The sequence below is a fragment of the Microcebus murinus genome, chromosome 9 (assembly GCF_040939455.1).
Source record: "Microcebus murinus isolate Inina chromosome 9, M.murinus_Inina_mat1.0, whole genome shotgun sequence".
Classification (NCBI taxonomy): domain Eukaryota; kingdom Metazoa; phylum Chordata; class Mammalia; order Primates; family Cheirogaleidae; genus Microcebus; species Microcebus murinus.
This window is the reverse complement of record NC_134112.1, coordinates 57,937,790-57,963,994: the sequence shown is the minus strand read 5'-3', so window position 1 is coordinate 57,963,994 and position 26,205 is coordinate 57,937,790. Positions and strand designations below refer to the sequence as shown.

Sequence of the window (26,205 nt, the reverse complement as noted above, 5' to 3'; positions counted from 1 at the left end):
ATAACTTTATTTATTCTCTAATAACCCTTATTCTCAACACTTAGCACCAAATATAATTAATCTATTTTTTAAAAAATCAAATTAATTTTCAAATAACAAAAATCTGGCTACTCAATTCTGAAATAATTGCGAGAGAATATGATTCACAATCTGAAAGCCATTTCAAAAAAGAGCTTCTAAATTGATGATTCTTATTTGAGGCAATAAGATTAATGTTGAAACAGATGTATGATATACAGCCATTGCAATATGTTGGCTTAAAATTATAGTCTTGTTTAAAATTTAGTTGGATTTGATGATTTTACTGCTATGCCTGCATATCTACCTATAGTTCAACCTAATATTTCAGAACACAGGCCTATATTGCTTAAAGATAATCTCAGTACTTACTCATGTTCATGAGTAACTTTTTTTTTTTTTTTTTTTGCATTACCATGCTTGAGTAATGCACTACCATGCCTGGCTAATTTTTTTTTTTTTATCTTTTGTAGAGACAGGGTCTTGCTATGTTGCCCAGGCTAATCTCAAACTCCTGGCCTCAAGTGATCCTCCCACCTCAGTTTCCCAAAGCACTGGAATTACAGGCATGAGCCACCACACCTGACCCACCCTCATGTGGCTATAAGTTGACTACAATTTTGCTTCAAAGAAGTCATCAAAGACCTATTCCTGGTGCCATTGCTCAATTAAATAAGACATGAGTGTATACATATTAATGCATGTAGAAGAGCAATGATATGCTCTTCAATAGTATATTTTCCTCTCATGGTGCTGGGTTCATGAAAACCAATGAGAATTTTTTGGCCCAGGAGAATATGTTAACAAATATGATTCTATACTTACTGCTGATAGATATGCTGATCACCTATGTAAGTTTCAAAGCAATGATAGGATTTTTCACACTACTGATACATTTTTTCTGCATACTTTCTGAATATGTCCGAACACTTCATTAAAAGATATGCTGAGTGAAGGTGGTGGATTGTCCACGTCCAACCCATCACTATTAAAATGATTTTTAATATCATAAATTAGAATAATGTATATCTCAGATTTTTTACCTTTTATGGCAAGTTAAAAATAGTATTAGTGAATGGTATTATTGAAATTGGCTATTAGGAATCATGGCTGAAATTCAAAATAATTATTTCCTCATAATATTCAGATTCATTGAGTTTCTAATCATCTCCTTTATAAGAGCTATTCAAGGATTTCTAATTGAATTTATAACCTTGTACTGAAATCACATCTTGAAGCTCTTTATGTTTACTCATATAAGTCTAGTTATTTTGCCCTTATATTTATTTTTCCCTCATAGTCTTTCTTTGGTATTCTAAGAGAGATGCTTTATTTAAGAAGTTAATTAACTAATGCAAAATTTACTCCTATTATCTTCATATTTAATTAAGACTTTCTTATTTATGTCATAGCCTTCGCAAGGACTACAAGTATTCTTGAATGTCAGCCTCTTATCTATCTCCCTCAGCTTTTAAACCTAATACAGTACCTGGATTCTTTATTCAGTTTTTCCGATCTCCTTTCTTTTGTGTCACAAAAGATAAATTCACACAGCTGCACTGACAACATCACAGCTTTGAAAATGCGTCCACCCGTTACCTTATAAATAGTTCAGCCACTTACTTTAATCCATCTTCCTCTGCCCATCACTCTAATGTCAAACTTACAGGTTTAAGAATGTACTTTCCTCAACTTCCAGGATTAAAGCAAGAGTCCAAAAGTCTGTTCACTTAACTTACACACACTGATAGAGGTATCATTTTGACTGACAACATGTCAATCAGCAAACATTCTTGTCTAGGGTTATTTAATAATGCTGTCCCAACATCTTTATTTTGATGAATACTCAGTGCTAACAATGACAAAGGTCCACTTCTCCTAAAATGTGTATAGGTCAAAGGGCTGAGTGGTGACCTAACCCTATTCTCTGTTTTTGGCATTTTAGTATAATCCTCCATGTTTTAGACCTGTTACATAATTCTGGTGGTTCAACTCTCTCCTTCTCTCTCTCTCTCTACACACACACACACACACACACACACACACACACACACACACAATTGTTTTGCTCATTTATTTCGTTTGTCTCAGTCAAGTTTTTCTTTCTTTAATATTAATCTTTTAGAGCCTATAGCTGTGAGTATATTGAAGTTTAGTGCAGAACTAAAACAGAAGAAATAACACACAACATCCACAGACCAGAATTTCTGGAGAGAGTGGAAAGTCTCTGGAGGTCATGGAATCTATCTTGAAGAAAATGGATTTTGATATTTACCTAGTACCTAAATGTCCTTCATTTGTCCTAAAGTTAATAGAGGATTTTCAAATGAGCTGGAATAGATGCTAAGAAGTTGGTTTGTGAATTTTATCATTTTACCAATTCCCTTCTTGTGAAGGGTTAATCAAGAATGGTTTGTGATTTTCTACAGGTTACATATAAGAAATCTGTCTCAACAAACATCATCACTTTCTAAGAGAAAGTGAGTTCTTTACTTTCTAAGTAAAAAACTTAGCTATGCTTTCCAATGCATATGTTTCTTTTTATTTCTGAGACTCCCTTGTTGCAAACCAGAGATGAGGTTAAAAGTTACTGTGTAGGTTCTGTTTATAAAATAGCTGTTTCAACTAATTAATTGAATTTGCATTCTCCTGACTCCTGGTGTGGAGTTCTACTCCAATCATAATTCATTCTAAATCACCAACGGTCTGGACCAGAATCATTATTTTTCAATACTAACTTGAGAAGCATAAGTTAGATTTTAAAACTTGAAAATCACAAGTTTCTTCTAACTACAACTTCATCATAAACCACACCACTGCAGTTATATCAACATTTGCATCTAAAATGATTAAATCTAATTTTGTTTTCTGTTCCAAAAGCCCACCATAAAAATCAGCAGATTTAACTTTTCTTTTAAACAATGGATATATATCTATAAACATTTAACATAAAAAGAAAATAATGTCACCCATTGTACTTACACGGCACCGTGCGGAGGTAGAGGTTGTCGCGAATGATTTGCTGAAGTTCGTGGTCGACAGAACCCTTCTGAAATCGTAAGTTGAGGTAGTGACGAAGGTCTTTATCAACGATTCCTCCTAAAATGACAAAGTTTCTTAGTAAAAGATGTTGGAAAATATGTAAAGTATGTAATTTGATTCTGTAATAAATATACTCAGGAACCCACTTAAAAGATGTATTATTTCAAATTGCTCTTTTGATCTTCTGAAACATTTGCTGCCATGATAACAAAACAGATAATACTAACTGAGATGGTAATTGTCCACCCGGTCTATGCTCAGTGCTTTGCATGTATTCTTGAATTTATTCTTCATTTAGAATGAAGTCTATCTTACAGTAAAAGATATGTCAATCCTGAACTAATATTGAAGTATTATAGTATACCTCATTGCATGGCTAAAAAGATCATTTATTCATTCATTCATTACTTCCCATTCTGACCTCTCCCAACCTGCCAACCACCTGTCTATAAATTTGACTACTCAAAGTACCTTATATAAGTAGAATCTATGTTATTTGTCTTTTTGTAACACGTTTATTTCACTTAGCATTATGACTTCAAAGTTTGAAAAGACTTTTAAATTACTTAAAGTTACTCGAGATGTAAATAGGTAGGGTGATATGAAAAGTTAAAACAAAAAAACACCTACATGAATATTAATGATTATATTCTCTTTATACAATAAATTAGAGTAATTTCTATATTCTGAAGTATATGTGCAGATATTTTTTTTAACTAGAAACAAGGTTTGAAGGAATTTAGGTGTTTTTTTTTCTTTTGACAATAGAAATAATTTTGAGTGTGTTTGCCATTATAATCTAATCAAATATAAACTGAGCTATAGTTAAGAAACCAATAATGTAGATCTACCAAAGATTAATTTTATATTTAAAAATAACTATGTTAAATTATGAAGATCTATCTTAAAATCGTTCCTATTTCTATATTGAAAAGAATGAATTATAAATTATATGTCAAAGTACCTATAAAAATATAAATAAGAATTCCTGAAGCTCTTATCTTTTCAATCAAACATATTAGGGAAACTGAATCAAGTCACATAATTAAAGATAGAGAAAATAGGAAATCTGTAATAGTCACAAAACACATACTCTGTTTTAATTCTTTTAATTTTCAGAATTAGAATCCATAAATCTACTTGTCCCACCATGATCACATACAATTTTATTATGTTGGTATGCACAAAAGCAACACAAATACCTTTCACAGAAACAGTAGTTAATATCCTTATAAGTTATATATTGTAACATTTTTGATGTTCTCAAAATCCATTATTTTAGCTGCCTTCTAATCTGCATGTATAGCTTCAATAAAATGCCATAAGAAATGGCATTTTCAAAGGAAAATATATTGCTTATTGGGTGCACATAAATATTACATCCAGAATGCTTGCACATGTAATTTGCCAAATTCAAAACCATTTTCTCATCCAAAGAAGCAGAGTAGTCAGAAATAAAAGTCATTTAAAACTGACATTACAATACCAACAATTAGCTATTATTTCCATCTTCAAATGCCCTGTGTTTCTATGTGTCTTAGATTTGTTGGTACCACACTGAAGTAGTTAATAATTTAGAAATCCTGAAGTTATCACTTCTCCCTATTTTTCTTCTGGTCAGTAAAACATGCTTACCCTTGCTAATTCATTACAGCTACTGAGCAAGCATCATGTCTGTGACTGTTTCAGCTGTCGTTTCTGCCAAATTCTAAGGCTATAAGCCCTTCGGCAACTGCACTCCCTCTTCTTTCTCTTTTTCTTTCTATCTAGTATGTGGGACATGCCCAGTGATGAGATGCTTTCTGGCAGTCCAGGAAACTGCCAACTATAGAAGAACAGATGTAGTCTATCCATTAAGATAGAATTGCTCACCTAGGGTAACATGGGTAGGTTCACATTTTGTATTCCAGGATAATTCTTATTCCTGAAAATATATTATTAGTTTAAATCATTTCTTCTATTACAAATCAACTGCATTAGCCTTCTTGAAAGTTTCTCTACCTAAGAAAACAGCAGTAAAAAGTCTGTCTATTCATTTGAATGACTGGCTGTATCTTTTTTCCATGGAAGGACCAGCTGAAGCTTCTAAGCATTAATATAAAATTTCCTTCACTAATCAAAATGAGTTGTCACAAATTACAATAAAATTCTACAGACAATTCCATTTGTTCTAGAAGGATTGTTCTTGTCTCCTATTTCCCAAATACTTTATCATGCTTCACAATTTATCATAGCATTTTCAAGTCAGGCAATTTTATTTATCCAGTATTATTATGGCAAACTCTTTTAGTTGCTTGCCCAATCTTCTTTTCATTATTCTTTTATATTAAAAGAACTTTGATTTAGTTTCAGGCCCAAACATGATCAGCCCTAGGATGGAGGTTGTAGTAGTCTGAAACAGTCATTCAATCCAGTTCTCTACTTTCCTAGCTGCCCTTTACACTTCTGGCAGGTATGTTCTGGCCATTGACACCTAACACAGAAGGAGGGATTTCTTTATTCTTTCAAATGGACTTGATATCTAAGATGTATTAATAGCAGCCATATTCTCACTGTGAAATGTCAAGCACAAGGGAAAAAGTCAACAAGCTACGGATATCAGAGTAGAAGTTACAAAAATCCTGGGTCTCTAATGACTTTACTAAGCCGTTGAAAATAACTGCATTACTTCAAATGTCTTGTTACATAAGAAAAAGTAAATACTCACTTTAGAAAACTATCATGGTTGAGCATTCTTTTAAAACTAATATGGTTGGGCAACTGAGGCCCTAATCAATATTCATATGTATGCATATATATATATATATATATATATATATATATATGCAACTATAAATGTTGTATACATATATGTAGCATTAATATATAATATATAAACATATACAAAGGAATATTTATCCTTAGTTAGAAATTTCAATTATAGGGGAATTAAGCAACAGACATTAGGCAATGGTGAGCTGAAAAATAGAGCCTGGGTCTCAAGATGACCAGATTTCAGGTTTATATAATAGCATTTTAAAGCAAGCTAAAAAATGCAGAATTCCACATAGTGTTCAATAAATGTTATCTATTGTTAAAATAAATAAATAATCTGCTATCTTATTTGCCATATTTATAATTTTTGGTTTTATTAGTGTTTGTAGAGTTTCTGTTCTATCTTTTGCTAGTGAATCCTAGGTTTGATACCTTATAGGATGCACATATCTATACTTCTGTCAAGCAGAGCACTGGTGAATTCATCATCTCGTTGCATGTTTTAGCCATTTGTACTTCTCTCTTCAAAAAAATTCAATGGCTCTTACTTACCATTATATTTTAATAACTGTTGAATTATTTTATTTAACTATATAAAGCTTTTATTTTCTTTATTTAAAAATTAAAATGGTAGATTAAAAGATTACATACCTTCTCAAATCACACTTTTATTAAATGAGTGAGCTGAGAAGGATTTGAAGACTACAATCATATACCAAGCACCTAACTTACATACTCTATGTCTGAAGGCCAAACTTCTTAGTACAAAGTCCTTTCTCAATATGACCCCAATCAAGCTTTTCAACCTGACATAAAAGTATAATTTAAGAAGAACCCTTAGGAGAGAATTTGATTCAAACTCTTCCTATAGCAAATGAGAAAAATGAAACTCACACAAAAAATTTGGCATTGGGTTTGGAGCAAAGATGGACTAGGGAGCGAGGGCAGCACCAGAAAGCAACATCCACACACTATTTGGGGAGGAAATGCTAAATGTTAATGTATGAAACTGGTGTGCATTTCTAAGGTTTCCATAGTTTTCAGGAATGTCTCCAGTAGAACCTGACTGCTTTTTCCTCTCCACCACATGAATGTCCAGATTGAGGTGGCAAAGGAAGAAGATTCTGCTTGGATCATATGGAAAGAATCTTCTTGGCCTATTCCTTAAGGCAGTTTGTTAGTCCCAGTCATGTAGCTAAAGCCAAACACTCTTCCTAAGTTTAAGGGAGAAATATACCAGGGTCTATGATGTTTGTGCCAAGGGTCTGATTGCTAGCAGCTGCCAGACTAGTCCCACTCCTCATTCGTGGGCATGACCATTGGCTCAAACTTTCCCTCCCCCTGAATGAACATGTAGCTTATAAACTTATCAGTGAAAACTGGGGAGAACAGTTCACTGACTGAGATGGCAGAAGAGAAGGTAAGGAGGGGAAGACAGGATGTCCACCACAGTCTGGCTCATTCTGATGTCCTATATTCACCCTGTGCTTCTGCCAAACCAAGCTGATCTAATATTTTATTGCCTTATTTACTCTCCCTTCTCTTTAAATCTGTGTTTTCCATCACCCTTCATAAGATGGCAAGATGAACATTTGATTTTAGCTTGTGCTTTACTTTTTGCATCATTCTTTGTGCTTTATCTTATACTACCTTCTTTTCGTAGCAGCACATTGATTTTTTTTTTTGTTTTGTTTTTGAGTGGCTACATCTCGCTCATTCTGTAGATGTGGTGGGACCTTGAGTCAAGATGCCCTGCACTCACTCAGCCAATCAAAATGTCTCTTCCAGGATCTGGCTTTATAAATGTAGTGACCAAAGGGCATGAATGCAAGTGCATTCATCTTGAAAGTGGCACTCTGAAGACATTACCCATGATCTCTGCTTCCTAGACACACAGAATTGCCCTGTTCCTGTATTTTTTGGCCAACTTCTCCAACCTTCCTTTTGTTATTTGCAACTAAAGAAATGTTGTGGTTAAGAATGCCTTCACTTTGATTCTATCTTTGGAATTCTTACCCATCCATCAGTTTAAAATCATCCTCCACTTGATCTTCCTTATGATCTTTGAGCTAGAAGTCTTCTCCCTCTTCTGAACTTCCATATCCTGGTCATCTCTCTTAAGTACTTTGTGCATCCTAACAGGCCATACAGTAATTTGTGGGCTTGCTCTATGTTTTCTATTACATTGCAAGCTTCTCAGGACAGAGACTCTTCTATTTCTTCTCTCCTGTTCCAATCTCTAAAACAACACCTTTTAAATATATGAGACCATGAAATGTTTATTGAATAAATAAATCATAAATGCTCTAGTGGAAAGAATGCTAGGCTTTGAATCAGGAAACTTGGTTTTAGTTACTTCAGCACTTCTTCATTAAGTAGTCTTCCACAGATCATTTCTGAATCTCATTTTTCACATCTATAAAAGATGGGTGTCTTAGTCAGTTAAAGCTGCTACAACAGAATACCATAGATTGGATAGCCTAAACAACAAATATTCATTTCGCACATTTCTGGAGACTGGAAGTCCAAGATCAAGACACTAGAGATCTGATAAGAGCTGTCTTCCTGGTTTGAACTCATTATAGCAATATAGCAGATGACCTTCTCATAAAATCCTCACATGGCCACGAGAGAAATCATTTCTCCAGTGTTTCTTTTTATAAGGTCACCAATCCCATTTTAAGAGCTCCACCATCATAATCTAATTACCTTAGAAAGGTCTCACCTTGTAATGTAATCACATTGGGAGTTAAAATTTCAACATGTGAATTTTGGGTGGACACAAACTTTCAGACCATAACACTGGGCATAGAACCAAATAAGGTCTTCTCTGGATCTAAATCCTATGCTTCCACATAAAATATTCACTAATACATCTTACAGTTTGGAATTGTTTTTCTTGGTAATCAAACAACCAAATTATTTTACTAATAAATAATAATTATAGTCTGCAAGTTAGTTATAGTTTATAAGAAACCACTGATAATCTCCCTTTGATATTGTTTTCTGTTTTTTGAATTGTCTGGGAAGCTTAAGTCATCAATAAAAAATTGGCTCCAGACATCTTTGTCAAATAAGTAAAAAAATAGCCAAGCAAAGCAATCTATAAGGAATTAGAAGAGAATTATTTATATATATGCTTAAGATATTTCCATAAATAATTTCAAATACATCTTATGTCAATTTTTATTGGATGGTGGGGAAGTCAAGGAATAGACAGTAAGAAAGCATTATGGAGCTATGTTGCTAAGTTTCTTTTTCAAAAATAGTTTCTACTTGGCTCACCTCAAAAATGAAGAAATAAATCACAGGAGAGTTGATTGATTCTGTTAAGATCCACAGCTACAAAACAGGTGACAGACATATCTAATCCAGCCTGCCAGAGCAGACTCCATTCCCTTTTTAGGTGGAAAATTGTGCTTTTGGCTTCCCATGATCTAAAGGCCCATCTCATTTTCAGCTGCCTAGAGTACTACACCAAATCACTGCATGCATTTGATCTATACTAGACATTCTATAAATTACAAGCCAGGAAAATTTTTCTTCCCCCAATAATTTCCTTTTGCTTATTTCTTATTTTAAGTAGAAGCACACATTTGGGGTCCATAAAATTCATTGAAGATGCCCTGGTTAGTTATTTTTCCATAGCTGGAAACATTTAGTTACATGACAATTTGTATCCCTTCAATATTTTATTCAAAATATTGGAGCATACAGTTAATCTTTTTTATATCATACTTTAATATCTTTGTATGTTGTTTTTTTCTTCAAAATTTTAGTAATATTGCATATTTTGTACCAAAAAATGCAATAATAAGAAAGACAACAAACTATATTAAACAGTTGCAGATCATTAGGAGATTCAAAACTAGAGAGAATAATACTATTTTAGAGAAAATGACAGAGATAAATGTAAATGCTTTATAAAATTCTCCAGCTCTATTGAAAATGGCTTTTTATCATTTCCTTTCCCTTACTATTGCACAGATGAGATATTATTATTAAGTTTCCCTTTTCTTTGTTAGCCTTGGTCTAAAAGTAAATGTTAGAGTTATTCCTATAGTTATGATTATAAACTCCATGTAGAAGAGAAAATGAGTTCTCAGCATATGCCAGGCATTCTGGCAGGAGTTGTACATACATTACCTGAAATTTTAGCATCAAGAAATATGAAGGATGGGCCCATAGTTGGAAACAAATTCAAGTGTATTTAAATTTTCAATAATGTACCAAGATGGCTAATTCAATCTAATAGTAGGGCATATCCTATTAATTTCTTTGATTCACCTAACTCTTAAAAATTAGATGTCCTTTACAAACAGCAGGGATGTCAAAACAAATTCAGCATAGTGAAAGAGAAAAGATAATTTGGGAAAAATGGATGTAATAATCTAACCCAAATTCAATCCATTTATTTTGAAAACCAGATATAAACCACACTAAGTTTAAAAGTGAAAAAACAACATATTAAGATAGTTATAAATTGATTTGAAATTATTAAAGGTTAATAAACCTCAAAGCTATAAGACTTCTACATAAAATATTTACTAAGATTAATGAGGTAAAAGAAAGATATTATTCTCCAAAGTATCTAGATAATTCAGCAGAAAATTTTTTTTCTCTTTGAATCTTGATTTACTGCTCTTTCAACTGTATTCCAAACTTTAAGTGTAAATTTTTAAAAATGTAGTGATAAAAACATCACAATATATTTTGTTCTTGGAAACTACAATTTAAAAATTTATTCACATATATTAAAAAGCAAAAAAAAAATGCTTGTACTTTGGTATGCCTGAAACACTTTCATTCATAAAACTAAACATAAATATGTAAATGTTAAACAGTAAATTTTAAGCTTATTTCATTTTATGTTAGCAAGCTATATGCCAAGTCAAATTAAAATTATTAACATATTTTAATAGGTGATTCTTATTATGAGTAAAATTAATGGAGATTTACAAAATTAGATTTGTAAACATTTGTCATTATTTTCTGTTTTGAGAGCTATGAAGCAAGGTTAGTCTTTTTGTTTTATTTTTGTTTTTGTTTTTGGTGAACCTGCTGCTGTAATTTAAAAACTACCAGATGACCTGGTATAATAGATGATCCATTCCATATGGCTTCATGACGAAAAGTCTCATGACACTTTGCCCAAAACAAAATAAGCCATAGCTTTATTTTTTATCCCAATTTACAATGATAATACAAAAAAATTCCCTTATAAAATTTTTCCCAAAGAACAGACTGACATATCCTCTATAGGTTGTATCATGATGGATTTGTACTACTGAAGTTATAACGTTTCTAGGCACATACTTTGAGTTGCTACAAGGCTGACTTCAAATAATAAGCTATGTGTTCCAAAAGTTTATTTTGAAATGCAGAATGTTTTTCCGATAGAAATAATGTTGAATATTATAATTATGCCCTTGGACCACCTATAAGTCTTTTGATTAATTAGGCAACTGAAGTATGTTATTCATGGTAGGTTGGAAACACATTGTTGTTATTCATTATCTTGGACATAACAATGCTTCTGGGAGATGCAGAGAGAGTAGGGGCATAATGGTAAAGTTCCAAGTTAGGCTGACAGGTTCTAAAAACACAGAGCCCTTCCTTCATGGTAGAGTGGAACACTTCCAGCTCTGAGACCCTGCTTGGCATTCTTGCTGCTATGGTCAAAGATCCTCAGGACAGGGAAGGAGTTGGAAGTGGGCAGAAGTGAGGAAGCCTATTGCAAGATAGATCTTATACACTCTTGTATAAAGGATTACTGGACAATGAGCACCCTGCCATTCCATCTCCTTGCAGCCTGGCTTAGCTCAAAATCTCTTTTTCCTTGGAGGTCCTTAGCTCTCAGTTTATTCTGAGGTCCTGCCTGCCTCTACCTTTTTGGTCTGCTTTCACTATAAAATGGGCTGTAATCTCTTTCCCTATTTCTTAACTTAGAAGTAAACTCAAAATCATTTTGAGATCTCCTTGGCATTCTTAAAAATACTCTACTACTCATAAAATTACAAAAAAAAAAATCTGAAATGCCTTTCTCTACAAATATTTGCAAGTCCCAGCCTTTTTATCTTACACCTTTTCCCTCAAAACATAACTACATATAGACCTTGTAGGAAAGACAAGGACAGGGTGATCAGTAGGTAACAGTGGAAATTTGAGGGTTACAAAGCCCAGAAGGTAGAGTTATCTTCATATTTCAGAAGAAACTAGATTCACATAAATCAGTTGGATATGTCATTTAAGGACAAGGATGTGTATTTGTCTGCATGCATGTACAGGTGCATGGTGATAGGGTAGACAATGAAAAGTAAGAAAATAGACATTGGGGTTGCTGTCTATAAGAAGAGAATTAGAACAGTGGTGGGGGAAGGGCACAGGAATATTTCTTTATCATTTTTGTCCTAGGTTGTTACTACTCTCATCACTGAAAGACAAGTCCCTGATCTGACACAGGGTAAAAATGAGAAGAAGAAAGTGAGTTGGAGACACTGACCAGACATCATGTCAGGGATTGCAGTGGAAAAAGAAATGGAGGGGGGGAATCTCCAAGCATTAGATATTGGAAAAGAAAGCTACGCCTATTGCTAAGTGGCTAAGTGTGCTGAGCTCCCAATGGCTATAAAGGAAGGATATGACACAAGCAAGAAGTAGTCAAAGACTGTGAAAGTGAGTTGTATTATAATGGACATTTATAGAATTACAAAATAATTTCCTCAAACTAGTGTTTAGAGACTATTTATACACTTGCCAGGCATTCAATTATCATACCTGAAAGTTATCAATTAAAATGTCCTGAAAACTCACTTTTAGACATCTGGGGCTGTAATGCCTCCAGATATATACAGAAGACTGAGCCAGGAATAGAAAAGAAGAAGGAATACACAATTAATCAATGGCATTCTCTATTGCCTTTTGTCCCCCCCCCCAATTACATACAAAATTGTACATAATTTTTGAACAGAATAAAGGTATTTGCAGGCTACATTTTTAAACGACTCTGGCTTATCTCTTCAATTACTTGCAATGAAAGCCTACTGAAAATCTCTCTTTGAATTTAACTTTTATTTTTACTGAAATATTACCATTTGCTTTTAAGAACAATAAACTCATAAAAAATGTCATATGGAAACAATTAACAGTCTGAAGAGTCAACCCAAAGATTGGTAGAAAATGTTTGCAAGCCATGTATTTAATAAGGGGTTAATATTCAAAATACATAAGGTACTCTACCAACTCAACTGCAAGAAAACAAATAACCCAATTATAAAATAAGCAAGGGAACTGAATAGACATTTCCCAAAAGAAGACATACAAGTGGCCAACAAATACACGGAAAAATGCTCAACATCACTAATCATTAGGAAAATACAAAATAAAACTACAATGAGATATCTCACACTTTTCAAAATGGCTATTATCGAAAAGATGAAAGATAGCAAGTGTTGGCAAGGATGTGGTAAAAAGGGAAGCCTTGTACAATATTGCTAGGAATGTAAATTATTAATGGTATAGTCATTATGGAAAACTGTATGGAGTTCCCATAAAAACTACAAATAGAACTACCATAGGATCTTGCAATTCCCCATCTGGATATGTACCCAAAGATTTGAAATCAGTTTGTCAAGGATATTTCCACACTTTCCTATTCTTTGAAGCACTATTCACAATAGCCAAACTCATGAAATCAACCTACATGTCCGTGAACAGATGTGGGATATATACACAATGGAATACAATTCAGTCTTTAAAAAGAAGGAACTGTATCATTTGCTACAACATGAATGGAACTGGAGAATATTATATTAAATGAAATAAGCTTTAAAAGCCCAATAACATCCCTGTTCAATTGATAACTTAAATAATTATCCCAATAATGACAAACACTTAAATACATGAATGGAGCCATATATAGCCAGTGTGATTTACAGAAGTCATGAATACTTCACGTCATAAAAGAGGGTTTGAACATTACTATATATATATATTTTTTTGGACTGATGGGCTATTTGCTTGGGCTATTTTCTTGATCACAAAAGTAGCTTTTTGATAGTCAATTCATTTGTGTAAAACTCTCATTTGAATGAAATTTTATTGTCTCTTGCTAAATAATCAACTCTATATTCTAACAAAAATAATTTTGTTTTATAAAGCTAAGTATAAATAGCATAAATATTATATTTTAAATAGTTTGTTTATTTTATGTTCATGGAATTATTAATATATGGCCAAAGACCTTAAGTATTTTCTGTGGTAGCATTAATATAGATTGTCCCAGCCATGTGGTTTTTTAAAATATACTACTTAATAACATTCTATAACAGAGAGAAACAATGTTTTTAAGCTTCCCTTCTGCATAATCATTTTATAGAACAATACATTGATTTCTAGCTTTTGGTAATACTTTTAAGGATAATATCTAATTTCTGACTCCTAAAAAATCTGGAGAAATGGTTTATATTTTTATTTTAAAAATAAAATATCCATTAACCTGGGAGTCATCTTGTATTAATAAAATATACAAGGCAAGTGTTAATTACACTGATAATTATAAAAATATTTAAAATAATTAATTTAAGAAAAGGGCTGATTTAGGAATGTGATTAACTAAAGATAAGGTTTACATTTGAGATAGAAAATATGTTTTAAAATAAATACCCCCTTCAAAGCAAAATCTTTACCAATTTTACAGCTATCATTTATACTTAATGACCTGAAATGTTTATATTCTTTTACTCTAGCTTTAAGCCAGGAAATTTTGTTTTGCAAGTGAGAAAGGGTACCCTTTGAGCACTATTTTTAATTCAAATTATTTAGTGTAAAATATATAATACGAGACTGAAAATAGTAAAATTAGATTATTTAAATTTTCATTCATTCAATGTTAATTAACTACAATAATACTGTTACTTCCGGTGTATGCAGAATATTTATTTCAAAATTTTTAATTTATTTTTTATTTTTTATTTTTTTATTTTTATTTCGGCATATTATGGGGGTACAGATTTTAAGGTTTCAATAAATGCCCTTCCCCCCTAAGTCTGAGTTTCCAGCATGACCATCCCCCAAATGGTGCACATCTCACTCATTATGTATGTATATACCCACCCCGCTCCCCCCTGCCCAATACCCTATTACTGTAGTACCTATTACTGCATTTGTTGAACATGAGAACTGTCAATAGTGAATAGGATGGTATTTTAATTTACAAATAATTAATCTAGTTCAGAGATGAGTTGACTTTTCCAAACTCACACAAAGGAGTTGCAGTGTTTACTTGGTTCTTTTGATTTTGTGCTAAGCAATTTCTTCACCATATTAGAGATTCTCATCTAGAAGGGGAAGAAGAGTATGCAGAGTAGAGGGCAGGACCCTAAAGAAGATGTAGCAAAAGTATTTTGCATGTGGTACATGAGGCGCCCCCTTCAGTGCCTCTGAGGATGAGCCACTCCTGTTGAGAGGAGTGAGTCACAGTCTCCATGGGTACTGGGTCCACGGACAGGTTGTGGCCTTACATGCAAAATGCTGAGTTTAATTCTTGAGGAAACAAAACATGTGTACAGGAATTGGTGACCAAAATGGATTTGGATTTGGTCACGAAAGGATCAATAATTTTGCCAAGATTTCCAGCAGAGTGATTGAGAAAATGATGGTAGCATTGACACTGACTGGATTTGGGGACAATGAGATGTATTGTTTCACTTTGTTTTTAAGGATGTGGCAACCTTACAAGACCCCTTGAACATAGTTCTCTGGCATTTGTTTGTTTTTTTGTTTGTTTCAATACACTGTGAATTAGGGGACAGAAATAAGAAAGTAGGTGCAAACATGCTAAATGCATGAACATAGTAGGTGTTCAATTACACATTAGGTAGATGAACAAAAAAGATGGTAACAGGAGAAATAATCTACTGTATTAATGGGAGTGGGATTATCATGGCATATCCTTCACAAATAATTGATCTTATAGTCCATGTAAAATCAAGCCATAGTGAGGAAATCAGAACAGAAACCCTAGAATTTTTCTTGGGAATAGAGTTTCCAAACCTTATTTTGGGATGATATTTTTCAATTCATATGACTTGGATTATTTATATACAACACTGAAGGACAATTTGTATGTAAATACTGTTGGTATGAGTCCATGAAGAAATTGCAAAAGCCTGGAATATTGATATGGAATTTATCACTGATTGTTTTCACAAGTAGCTCTCAGAAACGGAATCTCAATAAATCACTACCATTCTTTTATTTTTTATTCATCTGAACAACTATCACTTTATCAGCATGCTAAGAGTTAGAGATAGCAATCATGTTCTTCATGAGCATGATACAAATCACCAAGGAGCTGTAACAAATCTATTCCTTACTCCTGATATCTTGTTTAGAATTACCTTCACTTTGCCTGTTTTACTTGGTTCAGATGTCTGCTCAAAATATTACTCCTCACCCTATCTAAACTTGCTCTTCTCCCAAAACCCCATCCTCATCATTCACTATTCTCCTACTCCAACTTAATATGCCATTTAACATGTTCTACAATTATATATTTACTTGTTTACTTATTTACTGTCTACATTGTCCCCAGCAATGTAATTTTCAGAGCCTGACAATTTCTTATGTGTTGAGAAACATTTGGAATGAAAAATGACTTTTAACACTTGAAGAATAGAAGAATTTCCCCTCCAATAATGTAGAATTTATGATTCAGTCTAGATTCATGAAGCATATTTAGTTATTATACTTTGCCAAACATAAATACATATATAAACAAGAAATTGATAGAAACCTAATTCTTAATCTTGTAATTTATGCAAGAAAGTATACTTTTCTTTAAAAGTATGCTTTTCTTTGGCTTTAAGACACATTTTGAATTTAAAACTTTGCTAAAGGATATTTGGCATTAACTCAGTAAATAAAATAATTTAAAATTATTTCAATATGAATATTTATGGTGAGAGAGCATGACATTTTATAACATATAGATATGTGCAAAGCACTCACAGGAAGAATTGCCAGTCAGAATCTGAATAGCAAGCTCATAAATGATTCATGGTTTCTTAACCATCAAAAGCCATATTGTAAACTTTGACAAACCAGTAAGGATGAACTAAATTAAATTACATGTCACATGTATAAACCCTCATAGTTTACAAAGAACTTTCATAGGTACTATCTAATTTTATATCAAAAACATTTAAAAGTTAACCAAAGCAAGTGGGTATCTTTATCCCTTATCTGAGAAAGTCAATGCTAAAATAGGGTAACTGATTTGAGGATTATCACACAGCTGGTATGAAGTCATGTTAGATCCATTGTGCTTTTGCACAATTACTTCACATATTCTTTTGTGTCATAAAATGTGCATATTTCCCATGTGGTTGTGGATTAATAATCCTATCCCATGACCCAATGCTAAATAATCTATTACATAAAACTAGGAATGTTAGGATACTATTCAAAGAATTCAAAGTAGTTGTAGATATAGAGAGTAATTTTAGCTGTCCCCTCTTTGTTTAAAGCCATTAAGCATTGTTTAAGCAGTTGTATCTAGATAAGGATCTCAATCTTCCATCTTCATATCAGTAAAAACTCTGGGAAAGATTTGACACACATGTGTGTATTTTCAAGGATTTTTTTTTTCCTGAGAATCTCCAACACACAAAACAAATAAAACAAAACTGAATCCTTGGAAGTGATAAATAATAAAATAATGGATGGATAAAGGACCTAAGCTCAAAGTAAAGAATAAAGTACAAATGAACGAATGAATAAATTGACTGCTAGTGGTGAATTTTAAAATCAGTGAGATCCGATCAAAAACTAGAATCTAAGAAGTCAATTTTAACAAATTGAGAAGTTTCAGAAAATGAGATATAAAAATTAAAATATTCATCTTCAGTGTTGTTCACTTCTTAGAAAAGATGCCTGCCTTTCATTCATGTATGTTTTCATTGTCACATTCCATAATCCAAGATAAAATTTTACATTTTGACACTTAAACTTTTTTCTTGACATTTGGCCAGAGCTGGAAATTCAGCCAACCATGATTTTTTTTTTGAAACAATGACAGGAATAAGCATCAGAGCATCTTCTTCTATTTCTTTACATTAAAAAAGTAAGTAAATAGAACAATATGGGTGTAATATAACTAAGACAATTTTCCCACAGTATGTTCAGCAAGATGTTAATAGCTAAGATGTGAAAAAAAAATGTTCTGTGATCAAGAAAAGTTGGCAATCATTGTGTAAAACCAAATTTAAAAGTTCTCTTTGTTTCAAGACCTTACTTATACTTGTGGTCATTAAACTCATACGTTTTGTGGAACACATTGTAGGACTATGTTCTAGGAGCACATATGGGAAATGTTGCCCTAAGGAAAGGGTCTAGCTATTCTCTCTGCAACAATCACAACCCCAGTTCTGAAACTTGGCCAAGGCTGACATAGCGAAATGGTAACAAATGTTCTCTGTATGTTTTGGGCTTTCTGTGCCACGATTACTTGGGACTATTGTCTCCTAAATTGGAGAAGAATTTTATGGTTATTAACACATCAAGGCTGCTTCCCAGATCCATTTACAGTGATTTTTTTAAAGCAAAATCACAATACTAACTTACACTCAGAATATGTGATAAAGCCTTAATCATTAAATAGTTAAGTCAGTGTTCAAATTTTCCAAATCATTTCAGAATTCTTAAATAGGTGGTTTGTTCGAATGACCAAACAAGTTGCACATATTGCATGTGATTAATATGTCTTTTAAAGCTATTTTTAATCTATAGATTTCCCTCTTTCCTTTTTCATCTTCTAATATTTATCATTATTCTTAAACTAGAAAATTTGTCCTTTAGAGTTTCTCGCCTTCTGGATTTTGAGGATTATATCCTGTGATGCCATTTAATGTGTTCCTCTCTCCCTTGAATTATCTATAGACTTGTGATTAAATCCAAAAGCTTTACTTGGGTCAAGTTTGATTTTTGGCAAGACTACTTCATAGGTGGTATTTTGTACTTCCATCAAGAGCCATGTAATTTATAGAAGTCTCTCTTTTTTGTGATGTTAGAAATAGCCACTAGATCCATTATTTCATTAAAAGTTTCTAGATAATAATGATAGTCCAATTTTATCATTCCTTTTCAATTAACTGGAGTATTTCTATAAAGGGAAACTTACTCTCATCAATGGCTTGACTACAGTTTTTACAGGAAAGTCACTAAAATGATGGCTTCACTTTCCCCCTCCCATTTATTTCCAGGTTGTAAGATACAGAGTTGTTTTACTAGCATCCTCACAAGGAGCTAGGAATTATTTCTTCCATTTCTTTTTAATTGATTCATTTTTGACTATGATAAACTCAATAGATTACAAAATGTTTGGTGTCTTTTAATCCATTGTTATTATTATTTTTATTGATGATCAGAATGTACCATTTTTTGGCCAGTAAGAAGCCTCTTTCAATTGGCTTTTGATTCTTTCTGTCACAAGCCAGTCAACTTTGATAGCTTCCCTTGCATTTTTGTATGGTTTATTATTATATGTAAAAACAAATTGAATATATTTGTATTTCTTCCCTTGTTTCTAGAAGAAAAGGTAATATTCATTCACCCTTTATTTTACTTTGACTTTTTTCCCACCAAGAATCATATAGAGAGGTATTTTTCATGTTGACTTTTTTTCCACCAAGAATCATATAGAGAGGTATTTTTCATGTCCATTTGGAGTTGTATAGTATTTCACTATGTATGGAAGATAATTTATTCAACTGATCCCTATTGATGCACATTTGGGTTGTTTCAAGTCTTTTTGCTTTTCTAAAGAATTCTGCTGTGATGCATGCAGTCTTGTCAGTATAGTTTTTTAAAGTCCATCCATGATGCTGCATGTTGTTTTAGTTTGTTGTTTTTAACCATGGTGTGGTACTCCATGGTACATATAAACAAATATGATTTTATGAAAACCAAAGTGACAGAATCCATTAAAGATTTTCATATGTACAGCTAAAAACAATTTACTTTTTAAAGAAATGAATGGTTTTGGGAATTAAATAAATTCCATTTCAATATCTCATCATTATTTTCTTTTTCATTAAAAATATATTGATTATTTTTTCTTGAAACATTATTGCTCAAAGGCAACAAACGTGAAAATAGGGAAATGAGATTACATCAAGCTAAAAAGCTTTTGTACAGCAAATGAAATAATCAATAAAATGAAGCAACAACCTATAGAATGGGAGAAAATATTTGCAAACTATCCATTCAACAAGGGATTAATAACCAGAATATATAAGGAACTCAAGCAACTAAAAAGCAAAAATTCCCCTAACTAATCCAATTTAAAAATGGGTAAATGATCTGAATAGACAATTTTTAAAAGAAGACATAAAAATGGCTATCAGGTATACAAAAAAAAAAATGTTCAATATCACTAATCATCAGATAAATGCAAATAAAAACCCCAATGAGATATTATCTCACTCCAGGTAAAATGGCTATTATCAAAAAGACAAAAATTAACAAATACTGGCAAGGATGTGGAGGAAGGGAAACTCTTGTACACTTGTGGTGGGAATGTAAATTAGTACACCCATTATAGATAAAAGTATGGAGGTGCCTCAAAAAACTAAAAATAGAACTACCATATGATTTAGTAATCCCATTTCTGGGTATATATCCAAAAAAAAAAAAAAAAGGTAATTAGTATATTGAAGAGATATCTGCAATCCTATATTTATCAGAGCACAATTCACAGTAGCCAAGATATAGAATCAACCTCAATATCCATCAATGGATGAATGGATAAAGAAAATATGAGATACACACATACACACACACAGCGGAATACTATTCAGCCATAAAAAAGAATGAAATCCTGTCATTTGCAGCAACATGGTTGAGCCTAGAGGGAATTATGTTAAGTAAACTAAGCCAGGCACAGAAAAGCAAATATTACATGTTTTTACTCATATGTGAGAACTAAAAAGGAAAAAAAGTTACTCATGGAGGTAGAGAGTACAATTGTGGTTACCAGAGGCTAGGAAGGGTGGGGGGTTGATGAAGAGAGGTTTGTTAATGGGTACAAAAATACAGTTAAATGAAAGGAACAAGTTTTGGTGTTCAAAAGCATAGTAGGTCAATAATTTATTGTATATTTGAAAATAACTAGAAGAGAAGATTTAGAATATTCTCAACACAAAGAAATGATAAATATTTGAGGTGATGGATATCCCATTATTTACCCTTATTTGATCTTTATACATTGTAGGTCTGTGTCGAAATATTACATGTACTTCATAAGTATATACAATTATTATCTATCAATCTTAAAAAGTTATTGTTTTACCTAGGAATGTAGCTAAGAATTTAATTTTCTTGATTCACACTATTTCTTAGAAGTAAGCAATCTCTTTCTAATCTGGAATTTGACAGCAGACTCCTTACACACACTATGGATTTATTCTCACATTTATTTGTTCAAATAATGGCTTTTGAAGGTTTTCTGAACTGTGTATATAAAACCTACTGAGACTTTTCTATCAAAGGTCAAATAAGTTAAATAACTGTCAAAGCATGGCAATTGTTAAATTTTTATTTCATCTCAAGATCTAATTAGCTTGTTTGTAGTCATTAATAGTTGCTCTCTAATAGGAATCAGATAGATAAAAATCTTTAAGAAATAAAATATGATTATAGTAAAAATGCTTTTATACTTGAGTAATTATAAAGTTCATGTTGTTTTAGGAAATGTATAATTATTATTATCACATTAATGTAAAAGTAATATCTAACTTTGAGGTTATCTCATGAGCCAAGAAATACTGCTTTTAAATATGAGGACATGCCCAGAAAACGAAAAGAGAAGGGACCAGGAGAAAATGTTAACAATATACATATCTAACAAAGGACTTACATTCACAATGCTTATACATTGTTGCCGGGACTGCAAATTAATAGAATCTCTATGGAAAACAGTATGTATATTTCCCAAAGAAATAAAAGTAGACCTACCATTCAATCCAACAATCCCATTACTGACTACCCAAAAGAAGTCACTATATAAAAAAGACACCTGCACTGGAATGTTTATCATAGCACAATTCACAATTGCAAAGATATGGAATCAACCTCAGTGCTCAACAATTGATGAGTGGATTAAGAAAATGTGGGTGGGTGTATGTATATATACAGACACACACACACACACACACACACACACACACACACACACCACAGAATATGACTCAGCCATAAAAAGGAATGCAGAATGTTGTTTGCAGAAGCATGGATGGAATTGGAAACCATCATCCTAAGCAACGTATCTCAGGAATAGAAGAACAAACATCACATTCTCACTAATAAGTGGGAGCTAAACGATAGGTACACACAGGCACAAAGAGGTGTAAGGCACATTGGAAACCAAGAAGTGTGGAGGATGGTAAAGGGATGAGAGAGAAAAACTTACCTATCAGGTACAATGAACATTATTCTAGTGACAGGCACACTAAAAGTCCTGACTTCAGCATTATACAATTCATGTAACACTACATGTAACATTATACACCCATGTAACAAAAACACTTGTACACCCTTAATATTTTGAAATAAAAAACAAAACTCTCATATATTATAGCTAGGAGTATAAAATGGTATACAAACACTTGGAAAAGTTTGATAGTTTCTTATAAATTTATATATGCATCTACCATATGATGCAACAATTCCATACCTTATTATTTATTCAAGGAAAATTAAGAAAACAAATATCCATCAGAAAACTTAAATCAAATTAAAGAGGACACTGGAGTGAGCCTTAATCCTATATGACCAATATCCTTATAAGAAGACAAACACAGGGGGAAACCATGTGAAGACACCAGAGGAAGATACTCATCTACAATAATCCAAGGAAAAGTGCCTTAGAAGAAATCAACCCTTGATTACTGACATCTGGACTCCAGAACTGTGAGAAAGAGTTTGTGTTAAGATACCCAGTCTGGTACTTTCTTGTGACAACAAACTAATACAAATGGTCTCTCCAAAATAAGAAATACTTAGAACCTAAGAAAGTCTGAAAACTTTCTAAGGATAAATACTACAAGTCACATTTTACAGAGGAAACTAAACCTTAGAGAGTCTACAAAACTTGTCCAAGGTCACAACACTAGTTAATATTTATAGTTGAGGACAGATCCCTGCTTTGCCCAACTTGTGTTTTCTACTGCATGATGCCAGCACGTTTCAAAACAATCGGGGTCTATTTTAAGGCATTATGACAGAAAAATAAAGGCACTGTAAAATTTTGATCATCATCTACACTCAGAAGCAAATATTTTCTAAAAGTTAAATACCTTTGAAAAAGAAATGTAGTGCCTCACTAAAATGGCATTTAGTAGATTCAGCATGTTTCTTAACATCCAATTATGTGTTTCATGAAATACTGCTGAGGTTTTGTATCTAGATTCTAGAAAGAAAAAGTCATTTAATTTTTAAAAAATTAAATAAAACCAGAGTTGTACAGTTTCATCAAGCGCTCATTTTGAATGAATATATATATATATATATATATATATATATATATATATATTTTATTTCGGCATATTATGGGGGTACAGATTTTAAGGTTTCAATAAATGCCCATTCCCCCCTCCCCCCAAAAGTCTGAGTCTCCATCATGACCATCCCCCAGATGGTGCACATCTCACTCATTATGTATGTATATACCCGCCCCCCTGAATGAATATATTTTTAAAAAACAGAAAAAAATGAAAATATGCTTATATTCTTCCATATGTGGGTAGAAGTAAAAAACGAGGTTATTTTATTAATGAGTTTATAACAAGGTATTCAGTTTTGTTATGACAAAGTCACTATATTAGACAGCAAGACATGTTATTAGTTCCCATACAACTATTTAACATATTTTAGGTTATATCAATCAAACCATTGAAACATGAAACAGTGTGTACTCGTTTTATCATAACATAGCATAAATTAAGGCACAATTAATGCGTTAAATTACGAGGAAATGCAAGGAAGAGATATAAATGGATATGTGCAATATCTAAACAAAAGGGAATCCTGATGTTTATAACAATATGGAAAAACACAAAATAATAATATGGCATAGTTCTTTATTGACTTAACATTATTGAAATGTAAAGGCAACAAGCCATGTTAGACTTTAACAAAAGGAAAAAAATGCCTATATACAAATATGTGTGTATATGTATATAATATACATACATTCATTTGTATATGTGTTTCATGAAATAATGGAAGTAGGAACAGCCCTATGTTGTGTTGACAAGCTTATTGAAAAATATAGAGTTCTTTCATGAAATAAATAGGTGCATGTAAATGTTTTACATATGCCATTTGAATAAAATGACGATCTTATCTTTTATTATATTATTATCTAGTATTATTGTTAATTATTCAAATTACCCAGAATCTCTAACTATAAAGGTCTCTAATGAAATTAATTTCTTAAGCAATACCTTAATGCCCTTTCCACATTTTAGGGGACATTGTTTATTCTTCACTAGAACATCCTTTTACAGTGAGCAGGGATGGTGATTGTGTATGCTATAGAAGCTGTGGAAGCAGATTTTTAGAACTCAATAAGCATTATACTCCTCTCCACCGTTGTCTGAATTATAGAAATGTAAGTCTCCCACTAGGATGGCCCATTAGCAGAGTTATCCAAGCATGAAGGTGAAATATTGTCAAAGTATGAGCCTTTGCTTGGTATGTCCTTTATTTTAAAGGGTAGAATATGTGTGTCACTGGAATGCATCTTAATAAAGGCTGTATTCTTAGCACTTCGTTTGTGATTTCATAAATCACTTGTGAGTTAATATATAAAAACCACTACCCGAAGCTTACTCTAATAAATCTACTAGTAACATTGGTCAGAATGGTAAAAGATCAGAGCAAAGGATACATAAAATAGGTAAAGTCTTAGAAAACACATTTAATTCTTTTTTTACTATGTAGGAACTGAAACAAGTCATCAGGAGATAACACTGAAATAATATCACACACACACACCACACAAACACACACACATACACACATCCCTTTACTTGAGAAAAAAAAAAATGCCACGATGTTCTGCCTGTTGAATGTTGTTGTGTGGATGGTATTTGACTTTCCTTTTCTGCAAGTTTTAAGTCATAACAAATAAATAACTTTTCCCTTTTTACTGAAAGTCTGATTGCTAAAGTGTTTTTAGTGTGTTTTAGTTTTGAACTTATCACATCAAATATTTAGACATTAATATTGAGTAAATGTACAAATATTTCAGATAAATTAGTATTCTAAAAGAGCCCTATGTTTTAATTTCATACCATAACATTGGTGTAGGTTTTAGCTATTTTATGCTAAGAGAAGTCATTAAGCTTAAGAACTGTCTCAGGGAATTTTCTTATATCTTTATGCTTTTCTAATTAGTATTGTCAGAAAATGTAGATTACCAAAACAAAATGAACATTTTGCAAAACAAAAACAGTTTAACAAAGAACAGAATGTTCTGTTCATATGATTTCCAGACAGGCAAATATTGCTAACTTCAAGATAATGTTTTTAGAGTCCAGAAAAGTAACATGTTCAACTTCTGGGGAAGTTACTGTTTTCATAATTTTTCATATTACTCATCTATAGAGAAAAAAAGATTGAAGACAGAAAACTGATGACATAATTTAAAATGTAAGTAAATTAAAAATTGGAGAATTCAATTTATTTCAACTAACATTAAATGTTTCGTACAAATTGTGTGTCAAATACTACTAGGAACTCAACAATTAATTGGTAAGACATTTTTTCCTTCCATTTAAAAGCTCACAGTTCAGCAAGGAGAAATGCATGTAATCAAATTTATAAAATAATGTGATAAATATAAGTATGCAGATAATGTTGGTGAGAAAATATTCAGAAAATTCTAAGCACTTTCCATGCTTGGAGAAAAGAAATGAGGTTGAAAAATTATAGAGGCCAGAATAGGAAGTATCTCTATGCTATGTACCCTGCCAATTTATTATGGACTTGTATCCTAAGTTCCTTGATTAAATTGGCTTTAATTTTTGTCAGCATACATCTGTAACTACTTAATAATTGATTTATACTTTTTTCTTGGTCTAGGTTAACATTTTATTTTAACCATCATACTTTTTAATTGCTAAAAGGTTTTTTAATCTGCCCTGCTATTTTTATAGATTTTCATTCTTTACTCATTTTAATCTCTCTCCTATTTTTATACATATTTAAAACACATATTTTGCTTTATGTGTCTGATAACACTCATATCTAGAATTTCTGAGACTCTGATTCTGTAAACTGTTGCGCTTGTTTTTGCTCATGGAGCCTCATTTCTCCGTATGTTTGTTT

The 26,205-nt window shown here is 32.2% G+C and overlaps 1 protein-coding gene across 4 annotated transcripts in view; it reads right to left on the bottom strand.

Moving 5' to 3' along the window:
* Positions 1–26,205, bottom strand: part of MAGI2 (membrane associated guanylate kinase, WW and PDZ domain containing 2) — a 1,296,878-nt gene that overhangs the window by 926,323 nt on the left and 344,350 nt on the right. For all 4 annotated transcript variants that reach the window (XM_020289800.2, XM_076006486.1, XM_076006487.1 and 1 more), the window contains exon 2: positions 3,001–3,117. In XM_020289800.2, the coding sequence (XP_020145389.2) occupies positions 3,001–3,117 (117 nt within the window). The remainder of the gene's footprint in view (positions 1–3,000; positions 3,118–26,205) is intronic.